Genomic DNA, 22,697 nt, shown 5'->3' on the forward strand with positions numbered 1-22,697 from the left:
ACCTTCTCCTCGCCCTGAGACTTGGCTAGGAAGGTTGTCCCCTAGATTTCTCGCTTTTTGGGGTGGAAGATGACTGCTTCGTTTTTTGTTTTTGTTTTTTTGTTGTTGTTGTTGTTGTTGTTTTGAGATGGTTCCTGCTGGGTGTGAAGTGTCACAAGTTTGCGAGCTTCCTGATCTGTGGAGCTTTCTTGAAGTTTCCATGGCACTGGGCTTGTGTCTTGTTTATCTGTTGTGGGGAGCGGGGGTGACTTCTTTCCCTACCCGAGATTGCGTTAGCTCTTCAGAGAAGGGGATGTGTGGCTCCCTGCTGGCTCACTGATGCCCTGGAGTGGGGCTAGCCTCAGCAAGGGCTTGGTAAATGTTTTTCTATGCGTGCTAGCAATTTCCAGTCATCCACATCCCTCCAAATGGAATTTGGACTAGTTGAGAAAGCTGACATGGTGACTGGCTAGGGCAAAAGATGGCTCTGGGATGAGGGAAATAAGAAGTGGGGGGGGGGTCAGAGAGGAAAACAGCAGGGAAAGGGGGCTGGGGAAATGGAAACTACTCTTCAAGCGTAGCAACCTGTGGTGCTAGAAAAGAGCTGGGGAGGTGACAATGGGGTGTACTGGGCCACAGTGAACCACAAGACCTCTCTCTGGTCCAGGCTTAGCCTCAAATTATTTGTGTGACTTGAGGCACAGTCCTTCCTCTCTCTGGGCCTCAGTTGGTCCATCTGTATAATGAAAAAGAGATCTGATTTAGATAAAAATCCAACATCTTTTCTTATGCCCCCCACCCCCACCCCACTTCTCACGCCACCAGCAGTCGACTGTTTGGGAGGGGGTAGTGCAGAGATTCAACTTCATGCTGGACCATTGTGTCTGGAGACATGTGAATGCCTGAAAAACTCCCCTGGAAAATCCCACTATTCCAATGTATGAGTGTTTTTCAAGTTTTTATTCCTTCTAGCCCCGAAAGTGAGCTTAATGGCTGACTGGGGAAAGGTATGCATTGTCAGCAGCTCTTTAACCCCAAAGACCTCAGGATGAGATTTTATTTTGTTTGTTTGTTTGTTTTTAACTGGCAAAAGCCAATTTTAGGATTAAAGCCACCTTATGACCCTCTGCTATCATTTTCATTGCAGACCTAGTCTAGGGGCAGGAGGGCTTTGGTGGTCTCGGTGCTTTCGGGTTTATCTGTTTGCCTCTGCACTTTTAAACATGGGGCAGCTGGGAGGATCTTGTCCATGGATTTCAGACATCTGGGAGGGGCTGCTTCAGGCTTTTAGGTGGTCCTGTCTGGCAGTGCTCAGTCTACCACTGCTGCCGGTTCTGATTGTGCCATGTTTCCAGCCACATCACTTATTTTGCAGGATCTCAGGTCTCCATTTTCCCTCCTCACTTCCCATAGTCACTGGCCCTTATCTTTTGAGATGGCTGGGAATTTGGCCTCAGGAAAAGAAGACATCTTCTAAATATGGCATTTGAAAGTAGAAACTGTATTTTCGAAGTCCAGTTCTTCCCCAGACCACAATGGGAAGTAGCCACTTCAGACATGAGAAATGGTGTGGATTTGGCACATCTGTATGCCACTTAAGCAATTCTAACAGCTTGAAATACTGCAGAAAAATGCATTTTGCTGCCCAAGTTGGCAGTCCCTTGGTCTGCAATACAGGGATCATGCCAATGTCTCTTGCCCTGTTTACCCCTTATTTTAGGAAACAAATTGCCTTATGGCTTAAAAAAAATCATTTTGGAAGTGTGACATGCCAGTATAAAAGCATAGACATCATGAGTGAACAGCTCAGTGGATTTTCACAAAGTAAACAGGCCCATGTAACCAACACCTAGATCAGGAAATACAGCATTGCAATCCCCTTACCACACACACACACACACACACGCATCTCCAAAATGCTTGTCCCTGTACACTTTCCTCCCCAAAGGAAACCACTCTCCTGCCTTCCAATATCACAGATTAATATGGGATGATGGCTTTTTAAAAGACTTTTAATTATATATTTTTTAAAGACATATAAAGGCAGAGGGAACAGTACACGGAATCTCCATGTAGCCATCCCCACCCCCATTGTTTGTGAATTCATGGCCACTCTTATTTTCTTTTACCCCACCCACTCTCCAATTCCGACTTAGATTGTCTTGAAGCATATCTCAGACATCATATCATTTTATATGTAATTGTTTTAGTATGTATTTCTAGTCATTAAAGATTTCACAAGCATAAGAAAATACCATAATTACACCAAAAATTTAAGAATAATTTATTCATGCCTCAACTATCTACTCAGTGTTCAAATCTCTCCTATTATGTCATAAATGATTTCTGTTTGTTTTTTAAGAGTTTGCTTTTAAATAAAATGAGATCCAGATATTAGCAGGTGGGGCATTTTGATTTTTTACAACACGTTTTTATGGAATTAGAACATGTATACAGAAAAGTGCTCAAATCATAAGTGTACAGTTGATGAGTTGTCAGAATATGACCACAGCGGTGTAAAGAAAGCCAAATCAAGAACCCGAACGTGAGCAGGACCTCAGAAGCCCCCTTTGTCACTGCCTCCCAGCAAAGGCAGCACTATCCGGACTTCTAACACCATCGGTGAGTTTCATACTTTGGCAGATGGCCTTTAACATTTTTGTTTAATTCAATTATTCTTACTAATCTTCTTCTTTTTCTTGGCTGTGGTGCATGGCTGTGGAGCTCAGGGTGGACTCCTGTTGGGCAGTCAGTTCCTGGATGGCTGTCTGTGGGTGGAGGACTCCTGCCTTTCCTGTTTAGACACCCACAATGGCTGCTCTTTAGCCTCCTTCTCTTCATCTCCTTCCCCTGCCCCCAGTGCAACGAGTATTACACAACCAACAAAACTGCAAAATATTCCCACAATTTTCTGGTCCTCTCTGGGAGAGGCCACTCTGGCTTTCGCAAGAATTCCTCTCAGCCTTGGCCCTCAGCCTGCTCCTCACTCCCAGTTGGTGCTGGTCAGGCCGACTAGAGGCCAAGGCTAGTCACAGTGGGCCAGCGCTCAGACATAAATGCCCTCTTCATTTCATGTGGAACATTCTTTTAAAATCTAGGTCTTGCTTTTGTTTTTTTTTTTTAATAAAAGAGTTATCATAAAAGAAGGACAGCATAGAAAGTCCCCAAAGAGCAGCAAGATTTAAAAGAAATTCACAAGCCTAATCTGTCACTGTCTTATAATTTGCTGTTACCAGTCACAATTTAACTAAGTTCTGTGTTGAAAACTTGTTTCGGTTTGCTTCTGTCCCAAGAAGCACTAGCTGGGGCCCCTACAGACTGCAGGGCAGAGCTTCATTTTTCGTTTGAATGTTCTAGGGTCGAGGGACCTCAGACTGAATCAAAGAATGAAGCCTCTGCCCATGATGTCGTCTATGGACCCCCGCCCCAGCCTCTGGAAAATAAGCTCTTCTCTGAGGAAACAAAGTCAACTAAGACCGAGACTGGGCGCAGAGCTGGCAAACTGCCAGAAGCCTCTCGCATCCTGAACACTATCCTGAGTAATTATGACCACAAACTGCGCCCTGGCATTGGAGGTGAGTGGCAGAACAAAGTTCTTCCCCTCCTTAGAGGGTCCAGGGGTTGAGGGTATAGGCAGGGAGAATGGACCTGAGCAGTAACAGAAGGTGCCATGTACATGGACAGGAATATCTGCTGTTGACCTGTCAGGTAAGAGATATTAACTCTATTCTCAGCAGTGTCATTGACCTTGATCAAGACTTTTCCCTCTCTTGCCCTCAGTTTTTCCAATGGTAAAATGAGAGGACTAAACTAGATTTTTGATCTTCAAGATGTATGTCCAATTCTTAACAGTCCATGAGCTTGGTTTTGCCATGAAAGAACAAATAAAGAAATAGGATTAGATGCTGAAACTGTGTGGTCCAACACTTACTTGACTCCCCTTTCATCCCCTCTGACTACTTCCTCCCCTGTCCCATGCCCCTGTTTGACACTTACCCTTTGCTGCTTCTGCTTATCTTACAGAGAAGCCCACTGTGGTCACTGTTGAGATCTCCGTCAACAGCCTTGGTCCTCTCTCTATCCTGGACATGGTGAGTACTAAGCTTTTCTTACAGTATTTCCTAGAAGCCCAGGGGCTGACCTATAGGGCCTTCCACAGGCTTCTGCTTTCTGCTCTGTATTTCTGTAACAACTCCAATAATTTATTTCTGGAGGGAGGAAGGGATTTTTTTAACCACTGGCTTGAGAATGAGACTGGAAAAGGTAAGTCCCTTGCTACTTGAAGAGGATCTTCAGAATCATGACCATATCTTCCAGTTTTTTCATTCAAAATAAAAATAATAAAGCAATTTTAAATACCACAATGGAATGCCTCTTTTCTTCTGATAATTATTTGTATGGACATAAGTCTAAAGTTACTAGCTTTTGCTCTAAGACTGTTTCTATATTTTTGTTCTACTTCCTTCTTTCCTTCTCCACTCATATAATCATAGTGTCAGCACTGCCCCCATTTAGCTTTCATCATCTCCCACCTAGAAAACACCTACTCCACCTACTAAGTTGGCCTCCCAAGTGATGCTCCTCCTGCAGTCCCAGCACTGCTTATTACATGCAGTTCAAGGCCCTCCATGGTTGTATTCCTCTTCACCCTTTTAGAGACCATGTGCTGTGGTCACACTAGAATATTGGCATTCCCAGACCACCTTGTACCTCTGAGCTTTCATTCAAGTGATTTTCTATTTGGTATGCCATTGTTCCACTTTCTTACTTGTCAGCTGCCTTCTTTTTCAGTATCTAACTCAGACCGCATCTCATTCACGGCATCTCACCTGACCTCCACACTTACTAATTGCTCCTTTCTTTCTCACACCACATTCCTGTCTTTGGCAGTTACATCTTTCTAGCTTCTATCGCAGTTGTTTACCTGATCTTCCCTACATCATTTCATTGTAATTATCTGTGGTATGTTGGCCTTGCTGTCTCCTCCATGAGCTCCTTGATGTCAAGGGCTCAGTATATGTTACCTAAGCAAATGAGTGATGAAAGATGCTCTGCAAGAATCACTTGCATCTGCAGAGCCTGACACTGAGGAAGGCTGTGGTAAGCAACTCCATCACAGTCACAGATCTCTTGGCCCAAGGCAAACAAAATTTTAGCATACTCACAGGTATCCAAAAAGTGCCATGTGACTGGGTGAGCTTAGAGCCTTGGCTCTGAGACGGGCCTTGCAAATAGACCCTCAAAGCTAAGTTAACCTTCATGGAAAATCAAGGTGTTTACATAGGCTAAGTGGAAGAGCAAGGTTCCCCAACCCCCAACCATGAGACTTTGGCTGCCTGATTCTTCAGGCACACTGCTTATGCCTTACTATGTAGCAAATTATCCCCAAAACATAGTGTCTTAAAACAACAATCATGGCTGGGCGCGGTGGCTCAAGCCTGTAATCCCAGCACTTTGGGAGGCCTAGATGGGCGGATCACGAGGTCAGGAGATCGAGACCATCCTGGCTAACACGGTGAAACCCCGTCTCTACTAAAAAAATACAAAACACTAGCCGGGAGAGGTGGCGGGCGCCTGTAGTCCCAGCTACTTGGGAGGCTGAGGCAGGAGAATGGTGTAAACCTGGGAGACGGAGCTTGCAGTGAGCTGAGATCCGGCCGCTGCACTCCAGCCTGGGCGGCAGAGAGAGACTCTGTCTCAAAAAAAAAAAAAAAAAAAAAAAAAAAAAAAAAAAAAAAAAAAAAAAAAAAAAAAAAATCATTATCTCACAGTCTGTGTGGGTCAGGAATCCAGGCATGGCTTAGCTGGGTTCTCTGTTTCAGGGTCTCTAACAAACCTGTAATCAAGGTGTCAGCTAGGGCTGGAGTCTCATCTGAAGGCTCAACTGAGGGAGGATCCATTTCCAAGACCACTCACAGGATTGGCAGGATTCTGTTCCTCTCTGGCTGTGGTCTGGAGGTCTTCCTCTATCCTTGCCATGGGCACCTATCCACAGGGTAGCTCACAATATGGTAGCTGGCTTCCTTCAGAGTGAGGAAGAGTATGAGAGAAGGTGCTCAAGATTGAAATCACAGACTTTTTATAATCTAATTTTAGAAGTGACATCCCATTGCTTCTGTGGTATTCTTATCAGACACAAATCATGAGGTCCATCCCAGAGTCAAGTGGAGGGGATTACAGAAGGGCACAAACACCAGGAAGTGAAGAACATTGGAGGACATCTAAGAGTCTGCCTGCTACACATGATCATGATGTTCTTCTTTTGAGCAACTCCTAGAATTGAGTTGCTGAGAACTAACAAGGAAGAACAGAAGCATAAGAGCAGATAGATGTTTTTGAGTTTCTGTTTACATTTTAAAATTGGTGGGGTTTTCTTTTTTTTGACTCTTTCCTTGATAATCAGATTTACTTTTTGCTGCTACTAGCGTGTTTACCACTATGAGAATTGTAGTCTCCTTTTTGTGTTGCAGTTTACCTTTTTAAAAATGGGTATGAATTTAGCAATTAGTTTTGCTAGTATTGTTTATAAACTAAGAAACACTAAGTTCTGTGCAAGAACCAGAGGTTGAGGGCTTGTGGTCCCACCATTGTTGTCATTGTTGACCCTTTCAGGTCATTGGTGTAGGAGTGGGGAAAGTGGCTCAGGATGCTATTCTAGCTGGGCAGAGAGCCTCCTGCAGCAGTCTCTGCTTCTCCTCTTTAGCATGCCAAAAGCCAAATATAGTGCTCAGTCCACAGTAACCTCATGGCTCCCAGAAATTTGCATAGCCGTTTATTTGTTCCTTTCTTCTAGTTCTCTGCTCCTTTGGCTTGACTTTAAGGCACTACCAACCTTATTTGGAAGTAATCAGTCTAATTTCCAACAAGCTGGTTTGCTCCTTCTTCTCTAACATGTCAATCTCCACCCAATTGGTGGTGGCTGAATTTCCTTAGGTAGAATGGAGAGAACACACACATTGACAAATGGAGAAAAGGGCGCTAAGTTGCCTTGGTTTGCTTTCTGGGTAAGATAGAGCATCCTGTAAAGTTGAAGAGTAGTGGAGAATTTGTGACTCAAATCTCCTTGCTGTTTGGGAAATCAATTTCTATCTACAAGAGCCCTTGTAGCAGAGCAGTAGCCCCACTCACAGTAGCTGAATGCCCTGTCTCTCCTTGCTCCATGGCTATTCATGCTGCCAGCAGTGGCCTCACCTGACAATGTTTGAAGGATATAGTCTAATAACCCAGCAGTCACCAAACCTAGCATGGAACACAGGACTCGTTCAGAAAAGAGCCAACAACTTTATTTTCTTTAGCCAGTAAGGTGGCACTTTAGCCTGAGCCAAGTGTCTTGAAAATTCTAAACCCTCACATGTGGTGTTAAATTGTCCTGAAATGTCTTGCATTCTACATGGTTCCAAATAGTTCTTTAAAGCTGTGGGAGGTCCCTGTTCTATGGTGTACTTGGTAATGAGGGGACGCATGTCTCTGCCACACAGTCACAGAACAGGCCAGTACCCAGTACATTCTTGTCTCCTTGGATCCTCATGACAACCTGCATAGAAGCCAAAACTGCCATTAGGACATGGATCCCTGTTTTACATTTGAGGAAACTGAGCCTTCTCAGAAATGTGAGTCCCAGCATTGGGTACATGGTTGGTGTAACTGCTTGAGGGGAGTTTCAACACCTTTCAGTCAGATGTTGTGTAGAAAGCAGGCCTTGTCCTCCAGGAAGAAAACCTGAGTGCACGGTTTTGTAACACCCAGTCTGAGATTAAAAGGCAATGAACAATCTGGGAATCACTGCGCATTGTAGCATCAATAGTTAGTAACGCTTTTTCTTGCTGTGGTAATTATCGCAGTTGATTCTAGTTCCAAAACACTGAATTTCTAGAGTTTCGGCTGAGCTAAAAGAGATGTACATAGCAAGCTCGTTTGTCAAACTGGGGAAAAAGTGAAGTGTTAGTTATCAATTGATATGTAATGAACTTACAATTGTCAAATAGAAATAAATGCTCATTTGAACACTTCATAACATAGAGCATAAGCACAGTGTGAGTGCAGAGGGAAAGGCTTCCCACTGGCTACCAAGCAGCTCGCAAGGCCTGGGAATGAAGGAGGCTCTGCTGGCCAAGTTTAAACTGCCAGCCACTTGGGACTGTAGAGACACTTGGAAGGCTATTTGTGGAGGCAGGTGGGGCAGGGTGGGGTCAGAGGCTCTCATACAAATGGGAGCCAGGTTCTGCCAGCTCTTTTCTGTCTGCTTATCTGGCCTACTCCAGGGAACATTCTCAGTCTTCCCTTCCATGGTTGGCTCCCAGCAGTTTGGTGGCTGCTTTTACAGTCTTTTGTCCTGGGCAGCAAAGGCAATCAGGGATTTTCTTGATTTCTTCCCTGAGGGCCGTGCCTGCCTCCATGGTTGTGGGTATGCATTGTTTGATGCAGAAGAACTCAGCGGAAAGACCTAGGGATTCTGCAGAGAAAATTGGACCTTGGTACCTAAAGAGATTGTTGGTGCAAGTGAAAGCCATCCCAGGGCCAGGCTGCCATTGACTATTTGTGTGACTTTGGATAGCCCCCTTTCTTATAGAGCCTTAGTTTCCTTATTTCTAAAATAACTCAGAGTTCTGCCTTGGCCTACTTGTGGTACTTGCTGTTCGAGCTACTTGGAGTTCTATTGCAGTAGGGTTTTTTCCTCCCTTCAACACCAGTGGTGCAAATTTCTAGCTTCTTCCTATTAAATATCATTGTTGATGTTTAACAAACATTTTATGGGACAGACAATATCTGGAGACCGAAAAATCATGGATATATCTATGCACACGTACACACCACACATTCAGAGTTTACAGCACTTATTTGAAAGTGAAAAAAAAAAAATAAGTGAAAGAAAAAAAAATTCTCTTTGTTTAAAGAACATGAGACTAAATAGACGTTTCTCTTGTGACTCAAAGCACTTCTTTCTTCTTTTTTTTCCCCCCCGAGATGGAGTCTCACTCCATCACCCAGGCTGGAGTAGAGTGGCGTGATCTCCGCTCACGTCAACCTCCGCCTCCCAGGTTCGAGCAATTCTCCTGCCTCAGCCTCCCAAGTAGCTGCGACTACAGGTGCCCGCCACCACGCCCAGCTAATTTTTGTATTTTTAGTAGAGACGGGGTTTCACCATGTTGGCCAGGCTGGTCTTGAACTCCTGACCTCGTGATCTGCCCTCCCAGAAGTGGCCTTCCAAAGTGCTGGGATTACAGGCTTGAGCCATGGCGCCTGGCCTGCAAAACACTTCATTTTTATTGTAATTCTGGAGAATGAAGGATTGGGGTTAATTAACATTTGTGCTCCCCAGATAAAATCTGAAAGGGGAAACTTCACTGTATGCAATCAACGGTGTGTGTGCTTGTAAATTTTTAAAACAATTTTGAGCTGGGATGTTTGACTTACTGTGGAAATGTGGGGACTGAGAGGGTGTTGACCTGGCTGGAGTAGCATCACAGCCTACACAGGAGCAATAAGATGAAGAGCCCAGTCCATGGAATTAAGCCACCATTGCCTGTCTGTTTCTAGATGAAATCTATCCTCTGAGACTGTGACCTAGTTGGGAATTATATTTTATTTTGGAACACCTGGAAATAGAAAACTCCTACAGCCAAACTCATGCCGCCTTCCTCTGTACAAACCTAAGTGGATTCCAAAGAGTCCATCTACTTGATAAGCCCATCACAGAATGGCATGGAGCCTTTGCCCACTGGTAAAGGGACAGTCTCAATGTAAGCTCTGGAAACAGGGCAGTTTTTTTTTGAGGTGGGGGACATTTACAAATTATTTATAGTCTCCCATTTAACAAAGAGGATAACAGGGAAAGATGCAAGTTTTAGCCAAGGTCACAAGAACATTTATTTAAGACTTTGATTATAAATGGAAACAATTCTACAGAAAAAAAAGTGACACTAATTGTCACTAGAGTCTAACAGTTCTCCTTGCCTCCACATTACCTTGAAATCATTTATTTGTAGGGCACATTCAGTTTTCTGTAGTGTCAGTCAGTGTCTTCTGGGTATTTTCTAATCTTTTTTATTTTGACATAATTCCATGTTTATATTTCCAAGTGTGGGCATAGTGTACAGACATGTCATTTTTAGTGATCCAGTCCTATGTTGTCTTATTGCTTACCTAAGTGAAATGTTCTCTTACTCTCACTTATAAGGAAACATAAAAACAACTGGATAGTTGTGGTGACACACAGACCTTAAACATGTGCTAATGAAAATCCTCAGAATCTATAACATCAGAGCTAACAGTACCTTTAAAGATTACCAAATCTCACCTATCCCATTGTTATGTTCACGTTGATCATGTATACCTAGTGACCATAGGCTTCCTTAATTCAACTGCATTAATCCAGTAGTCTTGACTATGGTGTGACCAGCAAGGTGCTCTAGATTTCAGTTTTATCCAGTAGTGTCTTTCAATTTGCTCCATGTCAGTAAGATTTGCATGGACCATAGTCACACTTGCCATTCTGTTGGGAAACACTTTCCCAAAGTGTGGAATCATTGTAAAATGTGTGGTTGACCTTGTAGGATAAACACAGCACAAAGTGAGTAGTAGTGCTATGGACCAAGTACTAACAAGTACTACCACACTTTGGTGAAAAGGGTTGCCTATGAGTAGACTGTCAGTTGACTGTGCAATCCTTGCAGATCTATTGGTAAAACCAGTGGTTGGGTTGTTGAAGCCGAAAACTTTTAGTCATGAATGTCTACCCCAGAGAAAAGACTCAGGAGGGCAAGATTGCAACCTTCAGGTGCCTTTCCTTGATTCAATGTTGGCTCTGATTTAAGATCATAACCAATTTAAGCCACTATCAAGAAAAAATAAGAAATGCTCCATTAAAGATATGTGTTAATTGTAAGATGCACCGTGACTTCAGAAATGTGGAAAAAAGACAGATTCAATGACATACCATTTCTGGAGATCTCTCCTCTGGAATTGAAACTAGACCTGCTCTATGTGTTACCTGAGAACAGAATGGGGATTGTAAGAGAAAGTAGTAGGAAGCTTTGTTTAGGGCAAACTTTTCTATTGTCCTGAGTTGTGTGAGTATTGTGTTAACTGCTGCATGATGTGAGGACCTAGTTCCCCTTGCTCACAGTAATCAAGCAGGGTATGACTGACTTCTCATTTGGGATCATTAGGCTTGGTAACCTCTGAATTCCCTTCTAGTTCTGACATTGGAAGAGCCTCTGAGCAGGGAAAAGGGACCTTATCCCACTCCTGCTTCCTGGTCTAGTGCTCAATACATTTCACCACATCGCCTTTAGGATTCTAGGTTAGGGACTGGCAAACAATATGTTTGCATGTGAATGTCCTTTTTCTGTTCATCCCCAAGTATGTGCTTTTCTGTCCTTCCCAACAGGAATACACCATTGACATCATCTTCTCCCAGACCTGGTACGACGAACGCCTCTGTTACAACGACACCTTTGAGTCTCTTGTTTTGAACGGCAATGTGGTGAGCCAGCTGTGGATCCCGGACACCTTTTTTAGGAATTCTAAGAGGACTCACGAGCATGAGATCACCATGCCCAACCAGATGGTCCGCATATACAAGGATGGCAAGGTGTTGTACACAATTAGGTATGTGAAGCCTCTGGAGTCTCACCTCCTGGAATTCCCTCTCCCCTTCTGATAATTTTAGCTAAAGATCTATGGGCAGAGATCTCATCCTGAATGATACCCCTAAGGGCCTGTCCAGCTTTCCTAGACCATGAGCCCAGCCCCCTTATGTAACAGATATAGAGGCCTCAAAATAGAAAGATATTGCTAAAACCACACACCAAGTTTGTGGCAGAGCTGGAATTGATACCCAGTTACTTGGCTCCGAGTCCAGAGCTCCCCCAACTAGGATGTGCCAGTATGACTGCATTACCTAGACAATTCCATCCTAAGTGGGTACTGGATATAAAGATACGTCCACAGTGGTGAAATTGTTCAGGCAGAGCAGCAGCACGGTAGTAGCAAAGGTACCTAAGACCAGGTTGGATACTTGAATGCCCAGCAGGGGAAGATTGCATGTGGGGGCAGGAAGGTAGGGGAGAGTAGGGAGGATGTTGGCAGGTCTTGGAAACTAGGCTGGGCGAGAAAACAAAAGCCGATCGAAGTTGGTCCATACATTTCTCTAGTGATGGAGCCCAGAGTAGCCAGATAGTTCTAAGCTGTTTGTTTGCTTGTTTGTTTTGTTTTGTTTTGTTTTGTTTTGTTTTGTTTTCTCTCTTGTTATCTCTCCTTTGAGCTTTTTGTCTTAAATTCTACTGAGGGCCAGGCATGGTGGCTCACACCTGTGATCCCAGCACTTTGAGGCGGGCAGATCACTTGAGGTCAGGAGTTCGAGACCAGCCTGGCAATCATGGGAAAACCCTGTCTCTACTAAAAATGCAAAAATTAGCGGGGTGTGCTGGTGCTAATTCCAGCTACTCAGGAGGCTAGGGCATGAGAATCGCTTAAGACTGGTAGGCAAGAGGCTGCAGTGAGCTGAGATCATGCCACTGCACTCTAGCCTGGGTGACAGAGTGAAACTCCGTCTCAAACAAACAAACAAAAAAATTGACTCCGGCCATTCATTGGTGGTAGTCCTTAGACTACTTGGGTGGATACGGAAGTGCTTAGGGCCAGCCTAATGAGGCTCCTTTCTCCCTTCCAGGATGACCATTGATGCTGGATGCTCACTCCACATGCTCAGATTTCCAATGGATTCTCACTCTTGCCCTCTATCTTTCTCTAGCTGTGAGTACCTTCTTAGGTTTCTGGGGCCCCAGAAACATGCTGGGCTCCTTCTTTTTCTCATCCTTGCCATTTACATTTTTCTGCCTCTGCTTTTCTCCTAAAATGCTGCCAAGTTGTGCAGGGCTTCCATCGTCCACCCTCATTTCCTTTCCTGCCAACAATACTGTGTTGCTCATCCCTTCCACGTGCCTCTGAAGTGTATCTCAAGTATGGCTGCTCCTCTCCATCTCCACTGGCACTACCTTGGTTTAGGCCTTTGTTATCTTCCACTTGAACTTTTGCCACATCTTCACTTTGAAACTGCACATGTCCAAAACGAAATTCATTGTCTTCTCCAGACCTCTACCACCAAAACAAGTGTGTTGCTTCTGGGTTCCCATCTGTCTCATTGAAGAGGACCATCACTCACCCAGTTGTCCAAATCAAGAACTTTGATGTTCCCTGTCCCTCACCTCCTGCATCTAATCAATCAGCACATCCTGTTGGTGTTTCCTCCCAGTCTCTGTCGATGCCGTCTATTTCTCTGCACCCTGTCACAGCTTCACCTGCATTAATTTAATTCTGTCTGGATTGCTACACCAACCTCCTTGCCAACATGCTGTCCTCACAGAAGGATCAGAGTGACCTAGCTGAAGGGTCACCTAGATCGAGTCACTTCTTAGTCTCAAATCCGCTGTTAACTCTCATGGATCAATTTGAAATTCCTTAGAATGAACCTCAAGGCCATTCATGGACTGGACCCTGCCGCCCAATCCTGTGCACCTCATCCTCTGTGAGCTAGCCATCCTGAACTTTTGGCCTTTCCACAATACACCAGGTGGTTCACCTTTCTATGCTGCCCCTTAACACCTTCAAACTCATTCTTATTGAGAATATTTACTTGAGTTTCAAGATTTAATGGGAGTATCACCTGCCTTGTGAAGTCTTTTCTGCATATGTCCCCAAGTGATCTTTATCTACTTTGTTTCCCCACTGTTCCATGGACATAGGTTTTTCAGAGCTCCTCCAAAAATCACAGTAGTATACTCACTGTCTTATAAAATTAAATGTGATTGCTTAAGGGTGGGGTTCATGCCTTGCTCATCTCTGTATTTCCAGCCCAGGGCCTGATACTGAGGAATGTTCAGTAAACACATTCATTGAATGGACTTCAACAATGAGGTAGGAGAGGCAAGGTCCCACAGCTGGCAAGGCCAGAAACAGGACTCCGAGGCATTGTGCAGGCTGACTCCATGCTATTGGAGACCTCAGGTGGGCTTCTGAGTCTCATATGACCCTCTTTCTCACATTGCTTTCCAGTTTCCTATCCTGAGAATGAGATGATCTACAAGTGGGAAAATTTCAAGCTTGAAATCAATGAGAAGAATTCCTGGAAGCTCTTCCAATTTGATTTTACAGGAGTGAGCAACAAAACTGAAATAATCACAACCCCAGTTGGTAAGTGTGCCAGGGCTTGGTGGAAGTCCAGGAAGGTGGTAGGGATGACTGGAGATGGCCATCCATACGAATGCTTTGCAGTCATCCCATGGAAATATTGTAAGATATGGCTCCTGCCTTATAATTGCTAAGCACTTACAACTGTTTGCAGAGGAAACTGAGACTTTGTAACTATGTCTCAGTCTCATCTGCAAAGAAGTAAATGCTTTGCCAAGCTCCTTGAGAGGTTAGGTAAGTAGATAAAGTTCTGCTGCTGTCGGAATGTGCAGCTGGCTTTTTCATGCAGACCCTTCAGTTTCAAGGTTACAACACTGACCTTCTTGGATGACTTTGGGGAATGGAGCTCCTATAAGTTCTCCACACCCAGAACCAATCCAATCTGGTTGAATGGGAAGCAAAGTCCATTGTAGTGGGAGGTGGAGGCTAGAGTTCTAATGTCAGCTAGTTTAAGGCTGGGAAAGTCTAGAGGAATTTACAGCAGCTACAGTGGCTGCTGCATTGACATTTATCTTAAAGGAACAAGTCTAAAAAGCACAGATTCTTGTCAAAGGCTTCATGGTGGATTCAACATAGACATAGTAACCACTGGTTTTCTGACCTTTTCTCTAACAAAGACTAAAGGGGAAGGTCCTGGGTATCTTATACTTCAGTTCCCAATTAGATGTGAGCGTCTTCACTTATGTTCCTAGGTGATCTGAATGAGGAGCCAAGGGACCTCCCCAGGGTAGCTCCCAGAGCAGCCCTGGAAACAGTCTTCACACATTCTGACCAAGTTCAGGGCAGTGAAGGCACTGCCCTCATCGTTTCCAGAATGTGGATGGAGCCAGTCACCCAACCAGCCATTTGTCATGAGCAGCATCTTGTTCTGCTACCATGTGACTAGGCAGAAAATCTGCTTTTGTTTCATTTGTTGAGTCAGTCTCTGGTTGAGGGAAAGCTCATGCTCATGTGACTAGAGCTTTGCTTGCACAGTATTAGGCAGGGGCAAAGCTCTGGGCTACCTTACAAATACTTGCCTTTTTTCTTGGGGACTCTGGGGAAGCAGTTTTACTACCTTGCTCTTCTGCCAGCTAACCATGGGCCCACCTCTTGGCTTTCTGCACCTCAGTTTTTCCCAGATTGGTGGGTACCCATCATCAAAAGTGACAGAGAAGATAAGGCCCAGGGGCTTTCAAGTCACTAGTGGTTCCGTTTAGTAGATGATTGTGCATTGTTTCAAAATGGTGCCCTAGTGACTACAAAGCCCCAGAGGCAGCATCATCACCAAAGCGATGACAGTAGGTAAGCACCAGACCTCCTTGGGAGTGAGGAGGATTCTTGAGGAGAAAAGAAGTCTTCTTTCTCCTCTGCTTGGAGACTAGTTGATCTTGAGACATGGTTCCTTCAATGTCAGAGTTATCTTTGGGACTGGTCTCAAACTCTTCCAGTTGGACCCTGGGGCAGGTCTCTCTATCTGGAGCATACTTATATGCTCAGCTCCTAAGGGTTCAGAATGCAATGGTAGCCTGCTACTCTGGCCATCTTGGACCTTGATCCAGAGAATCTCTGCTTCAGGAGGTTCTAAGAGAGTCCAGCCCTGCCTCCGAGGAGTGGCTTGTCCTTCACTGATGGCTGTGGAGCCTCTGATGGAATATTATTGCTGGTCAGGAATCCACTGTCTTACAAGGAGGTTTCCTTCTTCTCTAGACAGTTCTGTTCATTAGAAAACTCTCCCTGTTCATCTGAAATTTGAGTCTCTGGAAGTTCCACATATTAGGCTTAGTTCTTTTTCCTTGGAACTATCCAGCTTACATTAGTTCAGCCACTGTTTCACAGGGCCGAGATTAAAGGATCAGCATTATCATTCCTGGCATGGATCATAGTCTGTTGTAATCTACATAGCCCTAGTTTATTTTTCTTCCCTTATTCTTCAAAGCTTTGGGTCCATTCATTCTTCTAGTCCCAGTCCTCTGGACATGGTCTTTCTAATTGTGTCCCTCTGACGCTGCAGTGACCAACCATTATCTGATCAGAGGATAAGAGTTCGAGCAGAAAACCATCTTTAGCATATATTTTTTTGCTTTGGTTCCTCAGCCCCAGGTATATTGTTTTCCCTACCCGTGCTTCTCTCACTCCTGAAGAAGTAGAAAATGTGTGTTAGCATCTTTCTCTTGTCCTTCAAGACAAATTCGCATCTCTTGACGAGCCGCAAAGGTTCTTTTTTGGCCAGAATAAATAAAATTAAAATAGAATCAACCAACAGAATAATAAATCTTCTTGCAACAAGAATATATTATATAAACCCAGCAATATTGCAGGGCTTGGGTATAACTAATTAGAAGTGTCTTAAATTGCATTCAAGATCCCACGGCAAGAGGACTTTTGATAAATACGTTCTGGCCAGTAGGCAAGTGCAAGGGTGGTCCGTGCAGCAGCCCTGGAGGAGTTCTATCCCAAAGGTATACTCAACACACAGGTTTCCCACTGACAACAGGTTGCTCCCTTGCCTTTTTCCAGAAGAATCTGAGAAGCCTTGCTCCTTGAGTTTCAGTGCTGCCAAGGTGAGTAGGAAAGGCTACTCTTCTCATTCAGCTCCAGCCCACCCAAACCTGCTGGGCAGTTGATCCACTTTCCAAAATAGGAGGACACACGGACAGGTTAGTGTTCTGGTCTGCTTCACAAAGCTGTTGCCTGACAGGAGCAAGAGTTACTGAGTATCTGCTGGGTTCCAGGCTGTTCTGACCTTGGATGGGCAGGGGCTAAGCCACAGGGCCTGCATGAGCCTTGCCTTGAAGGGACTTAAAAGCCCACCTAATTATAGGCCTAGGAATTCTATAGTATTGCAACTCCAATGTGATGCTGAAAGTGGAAAATGATGTCCTGGGCTCCGAGAAAAGCCCACACAAGCCCAGGAGTCATGATAGCATGCAGAGTGCTTGGGGAGGGTGTGTCAGAGCATAAAGCAGCATGAATGGTACAAAAGAAGATGCCAACTAGAGATATAGGTTGTCATCAGGTCCTGGAGGAACCATGACCATCTGAGAGCCATGACCAAGGACACAATGTCCAAGTGACTATGAGGACCTCAGTCTGCCCTGCGGATGTGTACGCCACAGAATGGATTTCTGGAGGGCTGACTGAAATGTTCATTTTAAGCTTATTCTTCTCTTTTCCTGAAACACTCAATTTGGGTTAGGGGTCATAGACTAAGACAAGAGAGTCCAGGGATAGAATATTGGTGTAAAATTGCAGGCTATCTCAGGAAATCTGTGAGCAGATGGGATTGGCTTTGGGTAAGGTGTGTGTGTAAAATGTCAGTTGGAGCCGGGTCATGGTGGGCCTTTAGCATCAGATTCCAGAGTGTGGATTGAGTCTATATAGCTCATGTGGAACAGGGAGCCATCAAAAGCTTGGGGAGCAGGCTAGTGCTGGTTTTGACCATCTGTGGAGCAGTGCTCACTCACTAAGGCATTTTGCCATCATACGAATGTGTAGAAAGGAGGCCGAAAGCATTCTGTGCTTCTCCACCACAGCACAGACTTCCCTAGTCTCATTTGCTGAGAGTAGACATTCTGAGGGCCAGCAGTTCAGGTGTGATGTGCCTCAGTGGATATGAAGCCCTCAGTCAGCCATCTGGATATCAGCTGTGTGGGCATGATATCTAGAAGGCTAACTGATTTTTTGCTTTCACCTGACTCTCTTGCCAACCTACAGAGACAGACATTGGGTGTGGGACAGTGAACTGAGAAAGAAGCTATTAAATTCTGGCCTTGGCTTAGCTCTCAACTGGTCATTGGTCTTGCAGTAAGTCTTTTTTCTGGGCTTCTTCTGATCCTATTTGTATGTATTGCATTGTAACATCATGCTTCTATCCTAGGGAATACTATGAGCAGGACAGTGAGACCCTTACTGTGCATGTCCTGTTAAGGGGGACCCTCATGTCAGCACTGTAATGCAGTGATGTTTTTTGTGTCTTTCAGGTGACTTCATGGTCATGACGATTTTCTTCAATGTGAGCAGGCGGTTTGGCTATGTTGCCTTTCAAAACTATGTCCCTTCTTCCGTGACCACGATGCTCTCCTGGGTTTCCTTTTGGATCAAGACAGAGTCTGCTCCAGCCCGGACCTCTCTAGGTAAGAGGAGAAAGAGGTATACGCATAGGCACATAGCTGGGAATTGGCTGGGCCAGGGCAGAGTTGCCTTGTCATGGAGTCCTTCAACCTATGTCGTATATAGGTCAGGAACTGAGCCCACCTCCACTCTTGTGCTCTTGCAGGGATCACCTCTGTTCTGACCATGACCACGTTGGGCACCTTTTCTCGTAAGAATTTCCCACGTGTCTCCTATATCACAGCCTTGGATTTCTATATTGCCATCTGCTTCGTCTTCTGCTTCTGTGCTCTGTTGGAGTTTGCTGTGCTCAACTTCCTGATATACAACCAGACAAAAGCCCATGCTTCTCCGAAACTCCGCCATGTATGAGCTGGGTATGGGAGTGGTGGCAAGGCTTTGGAGTGTGGAGACATGCTAGCAGGGGTACTGGGGTTATGGCACATGGGTGGTCAGCTTGCTGAGTGATGGAATGTTACCCAGGGTGGTGGGGGAGTTGAATCAACTTCCTGATGTAATGGTGAGAAGTTGGAGGAGAAAAGCCAAGATATGGTGTGCCAAAGATAGTTTCCAGAAAATCCGGAGGCAGCACTTATACTTGGGTTCTCTTTCCTTGACTTTTCCCCACTTCTTTCCTTGTCCATTTTAGCCTCGTATCGATAGCCGTGCCCATGCCCGTACCCGTGCACGTTCCCGAGCCTGTGCCCGCCAACATCAGGAAGCTTTCGTGTGCCAGATTGTCACCACCGAGGGAAGTGATGGAGAGGATCGCCCGTCTTGCTCAGCCCAGCAGCCCCCTAGCCCAGGTAGCCCTGAAGGTCCCCACAGTGTCTGCTCCAAGCTGGCCTGCTGTGAGCGGTGCAAGGGTTTTAAGAAGTACTTCTGCATGGTCCCCGATTGTGAGGGCAGTACCTGGCAGCAGGGCCACCTCTGCATCCATGTCTACCGCCTGGATAACTACTCACGAGTTGTTTTCCCAGTGACCTTCTTCTTCTTCAATGTGCTCTACTGGCTTGTTTGCCTTAACTTGTAGGTACCAGCTGGTACCCTGTGGGGCAACCTACCCAGTTCCCCAGGAGGTCCAAGCTCCTTGCCGAGGGAGTTGGGGGAAAGCAGCAGCAGCAGCAGGAGCAACTAGAGTTTTTCCTGCCCCATTCTCCAAATAAAAGCCTGCAGAGGGTTTGTCTTTGCTGCCCCTCTCCCTGACCTGGCCCATTCACTGAGTCTTCTTAGCAGCCCATTTCAAATTATTAAAAATGGGCCACCTTCCACTTCTTCAAGGAGCATCCGTGATGCTCATTGCTAAAAATAGTAGCCATCTAGTGATCAGCTCCCTAAAACCATGCCTAAGTACAGGCAGATCAGCTATCTTCCAACAATGCTGACAACCAGACAATTACTGCATTTTTCCAGAAGCCCACTATTGCCTTTGTAGTGCTTTTGGCCCAGTTCTGGCCTCAGTCTCAAAGTGCACCGACTAGTTGCTTGCCTATACCTGACACCTCATTAAGATGCTAGGCAGCAGTATAACAGGAGGAAGGGATCCCTCCCCTTTGGTCAGATTATTATGTTCTCAGTTCTCTCTCCCTGCTACCCCTTTCTCTGCAGATAGATAGACACTGGCATTATCCCTTTAGGAGGAGTAGGGGCAGCAAGAGAGCCTATTTGGGACAGCATTCTTCTCTCTCTGCTGTTGTGACATCTCCCTCTCCTCTCTGGCTCCATCTTTCATCTACACTACCAATTCAATGCCCTTCATCCAATGGGTACCTATTTTTGTGTGTGATGATACTAACTACTCCCTGCTTTATATGCCACCTTCTTCCTTCTCTTTCACCCCTGTGACTTTTTCTGTAACTTCCCCAGTGACTTTGCCTAGCCCTGACCCAGACACTAGGCCTTGGTGACTTCCTGGGGCCAAGAAACTGAGGAAACTTGGCTTTGCAGCAGGCATTACTGGCCATTGATTGGTGCCCACCTAGGGCACACCATAGGAGTTCTATCACTTGCTTGACCCCTGGACCCATAAACCAGTCCACTGTTATACCTGAGGCACTCTAACGATCACAATCAATCAATCGAATTCCCTTAAATTTGTATGGCACTGGAACTTTGGCAAAGCACCTTTGACAAATTGTGTCTATTTGGAGCTTCATGATAGCCCTGTGACATCTTTAGGGCAGGATTCTTATCCCCATTGTGCAGATGGAAACCCTGAGGCACAGATTTCTATGAGACTGTGGATCTCACTGGAAGCTATCCAAGAGCCCACTGTTGCCTACTAGACCACATGACAGGGCTAAGCAACTCAGTTCACCATGGTTCTATTCTGTCACCTCTGCTGGCACACCAGTGGCAGGGCCCAGAATGGTGACCTCTCTTTAGCTCAATCTCTGGGCCTGAGGTACTCAGACTGCCCCCAGGATCAAATCTCTCCTGGCTCTAGTAACCCAGTGGAATGAATCTGGATATGCCCCAATGCTTCTATATGCTAAGTGAAATCTGTGTCTGTAATTTATTAGGGGGTGGATAGGGTGGGGTCTCCATCTACTTTTTATCACCATCATCTGAAATGGGGAAATCTGTAAATAAATATATCAGCAAAGCATTCAAGGTGTGGCTGGTTTCTCTGGCATTCAAGTTTGTTCTCAGCCCATGTTTTAAACCTGAAATCCATGACCCAAATCTTTGCTCCCCTCTCCCATCCATAATTTCCAGACCTGCCAGGCATGGACCATGTACCCTTCTCTCATTAGTAAGGAACGGGAATGAAGGGAGAAGTGTGCCTGGGTATGTGGCACCCTTTTCAGATTCCTTTAATTGCTCCTATGCCTCTGCAGGCTCCGTGTCCCTTTTGCCTTGCCTATCACTCTAGCCCCCCTTATCAGAACTAGACGGTTCCTAGGGACCACCAGACTCAAACAATTCCCCTCCTCTACCATGTAAAGATGAGGATTCTGAGGCACAGAAAACAGGAGAGATTTGTCTCCTGTCAGGCAAGGACTTAACAGTAGAGTGGGACTGGACCTTAGAAATGCTAATACCTTGGCTTGGCTTGGAGCAAGCCTGGACACCTTGGGTGATTCACCTTTCAAAATAAGAGACTCTAAAGGTATGTTGGGAAGTGTGGCCCTGGCATCCTGTGATACTTCCATCTCTAAAGGAACTCAGAAACAGTAATGAGAACCAAAGAGGAGACAAAAAGGCTATATCTGAACAGCCATTTTTGCCATACAGTCTTTAGAATGATGCTCAAACACTTTGCATGCAAGAAACTCACAGAAAATACAAGGAATAATTTTAGAACTCGGAAAATAGTTCCTCACTAAAGATATAGGGAGGAAAAAAGGCAGTGTGGCTCCTGGGCAATGTAGACATGCAAATTTGTAAGCAGTCATATTTAAATGGATTTTGAAACACAGAAATAGTGCAAACCAGATTTTTTAATCACACTATAATAAACCTACAAATACATAAAATCCCTACATTGGTAAATTTTTAGAAGCTCACATAAATAGTTATTTTAAAAGGAAAAACTTAAAATCATAATTAAGTGAATAATATCTAAAAAATAAAATTAATGAATGACATGCAGCCAATACTGCACTTAGAGAAAAACTCATAATTTAAACATTTCAATTACTAAACACAATGGAAGAAAACTGAGTTAGGCATTGATAACTAGAAATTGGAAAAAGGATAAAAACACATTATACATTAGAAAAATTTGGAGCATTAAATGAATTTTTAAAATAAATAGTACAGGGAACCAATTAAGCATTTGAAAAACAAGAAATAAAGCTAGGTCCCTATGTCTCTCCTCATCCAAATTACAGATGAATCAAACATTTAAAAGCTTTTTAAAAGGAAACCATAAAGGCACTATAAGACAATATGGGTGAATAATGTTTATATTCCTGGAATGGGAAAAGCCCTTCCAAGCATGACATAAAATACCAGAAAGAAGAAAGGAAAAGATTGAAAACAGTGTTCATATTAACAAACAATAAAAAAGGAAAAAATGTAGAGTAAAACACACTTTCACCACACTTTCACATTTTCATAGGCCAGGTTTTCTGGGAAGCAGTCTTTGAGACAAGATTAGAATGCAGGAAGTTGGTTGGGGAGAGCTCTTTGGATCCCTGCCTTTGGGAAGAGTGCAGGGAGCAAGGTCAGGTGGAGAAGAAATTGGGCTATGATACACTGGCTGTTAAGAACCTCAGATTAACAAATTAGAAGTTCTCAAGCTGGGATGATCCTTCTGAATGGTCACAAATCAAGGCAAGGGGGATGGGCCCTTATACTCTCTCACTGAATGTGAGCATGAGCATGGGTATGCCTGAGAGGGTCTCAGTTAAAGGCTGTCAGCCTACAACAATTTCAGCAGTTGGAGAAGTGAGAGCTGTGCCCAAGGGGCACTGGTGGGGGAAGGACTT

General features: G+C 44.7%; 1 protein-coding gene across 1 annotated transcript in view; it reads left to right on the forward strand.

Annotated features, from left to right (window-relative positions):
- Positions 1 to 20,869, forward strand: part of GABRE (gamma-aminobutyric acid (GABA) A receptor, epsilon) — a 25,407-nt gene extending 4,538 nt beyond the window's left edge. The window contains exons 2-9 of the mRNA XM_011971378.1: positions 3,337 to 3,554; positions 4,003 to 4,070; positions 11,369 to 11,589; positions 12,653 to 12,735; positions 14,035 to 14,172; positions 18,132 to 18,284; positions 18,428 to 18,627; positions 18,911 to 20,869. Of these exons, the coding sequence (XP_011826768.1) occupies positions 3,337 to 3,554; positions 4,003 to 4,070; positions 11,369 to 11,589; positions 12,653 to 12,735; positions 14,035 to 14,172; positions 18,132 to 18,284; positions 18,428 to 18,627; positions 18,911 to 19,294 (1,465 nt within the window). The 3' untranslated portion in view covers positions 19,295 to 20,869. The remainder of the gene's footprint in view (positions 1 to 3,336; positions 3,555 to 4,002; positions 4,071 to 11,368; positions 11,590 to 12,652; positions 12,736 to 14,034; positions 14,173 to 18,131; positions 18,285 to 18,427; positions 18,628 to 18,910) is intronic.
- Positions 20,870 to 22,697: the final 1,828 nt, after the last annotated feature.

The sequence above is a fragment of the Mandrillus leucophaeus genome, unplaced genomic scaffold, assembly GCF_000951045.1.
Source record: "Mandrillus leucophaeus isolate KB7577 unplaced genomic scaffold, Mleu.le_1.0 Scaffold1218, whole genome shotgun sequence".
In the NCBI taxonomy this organism is placed as follows: domain Eukaryota; kingdom Metazoa; phylum Chordata; class Mammalia; order Primates; family Cercopithecidae; genus Mandrillus; species Mandrillus leucophaeus.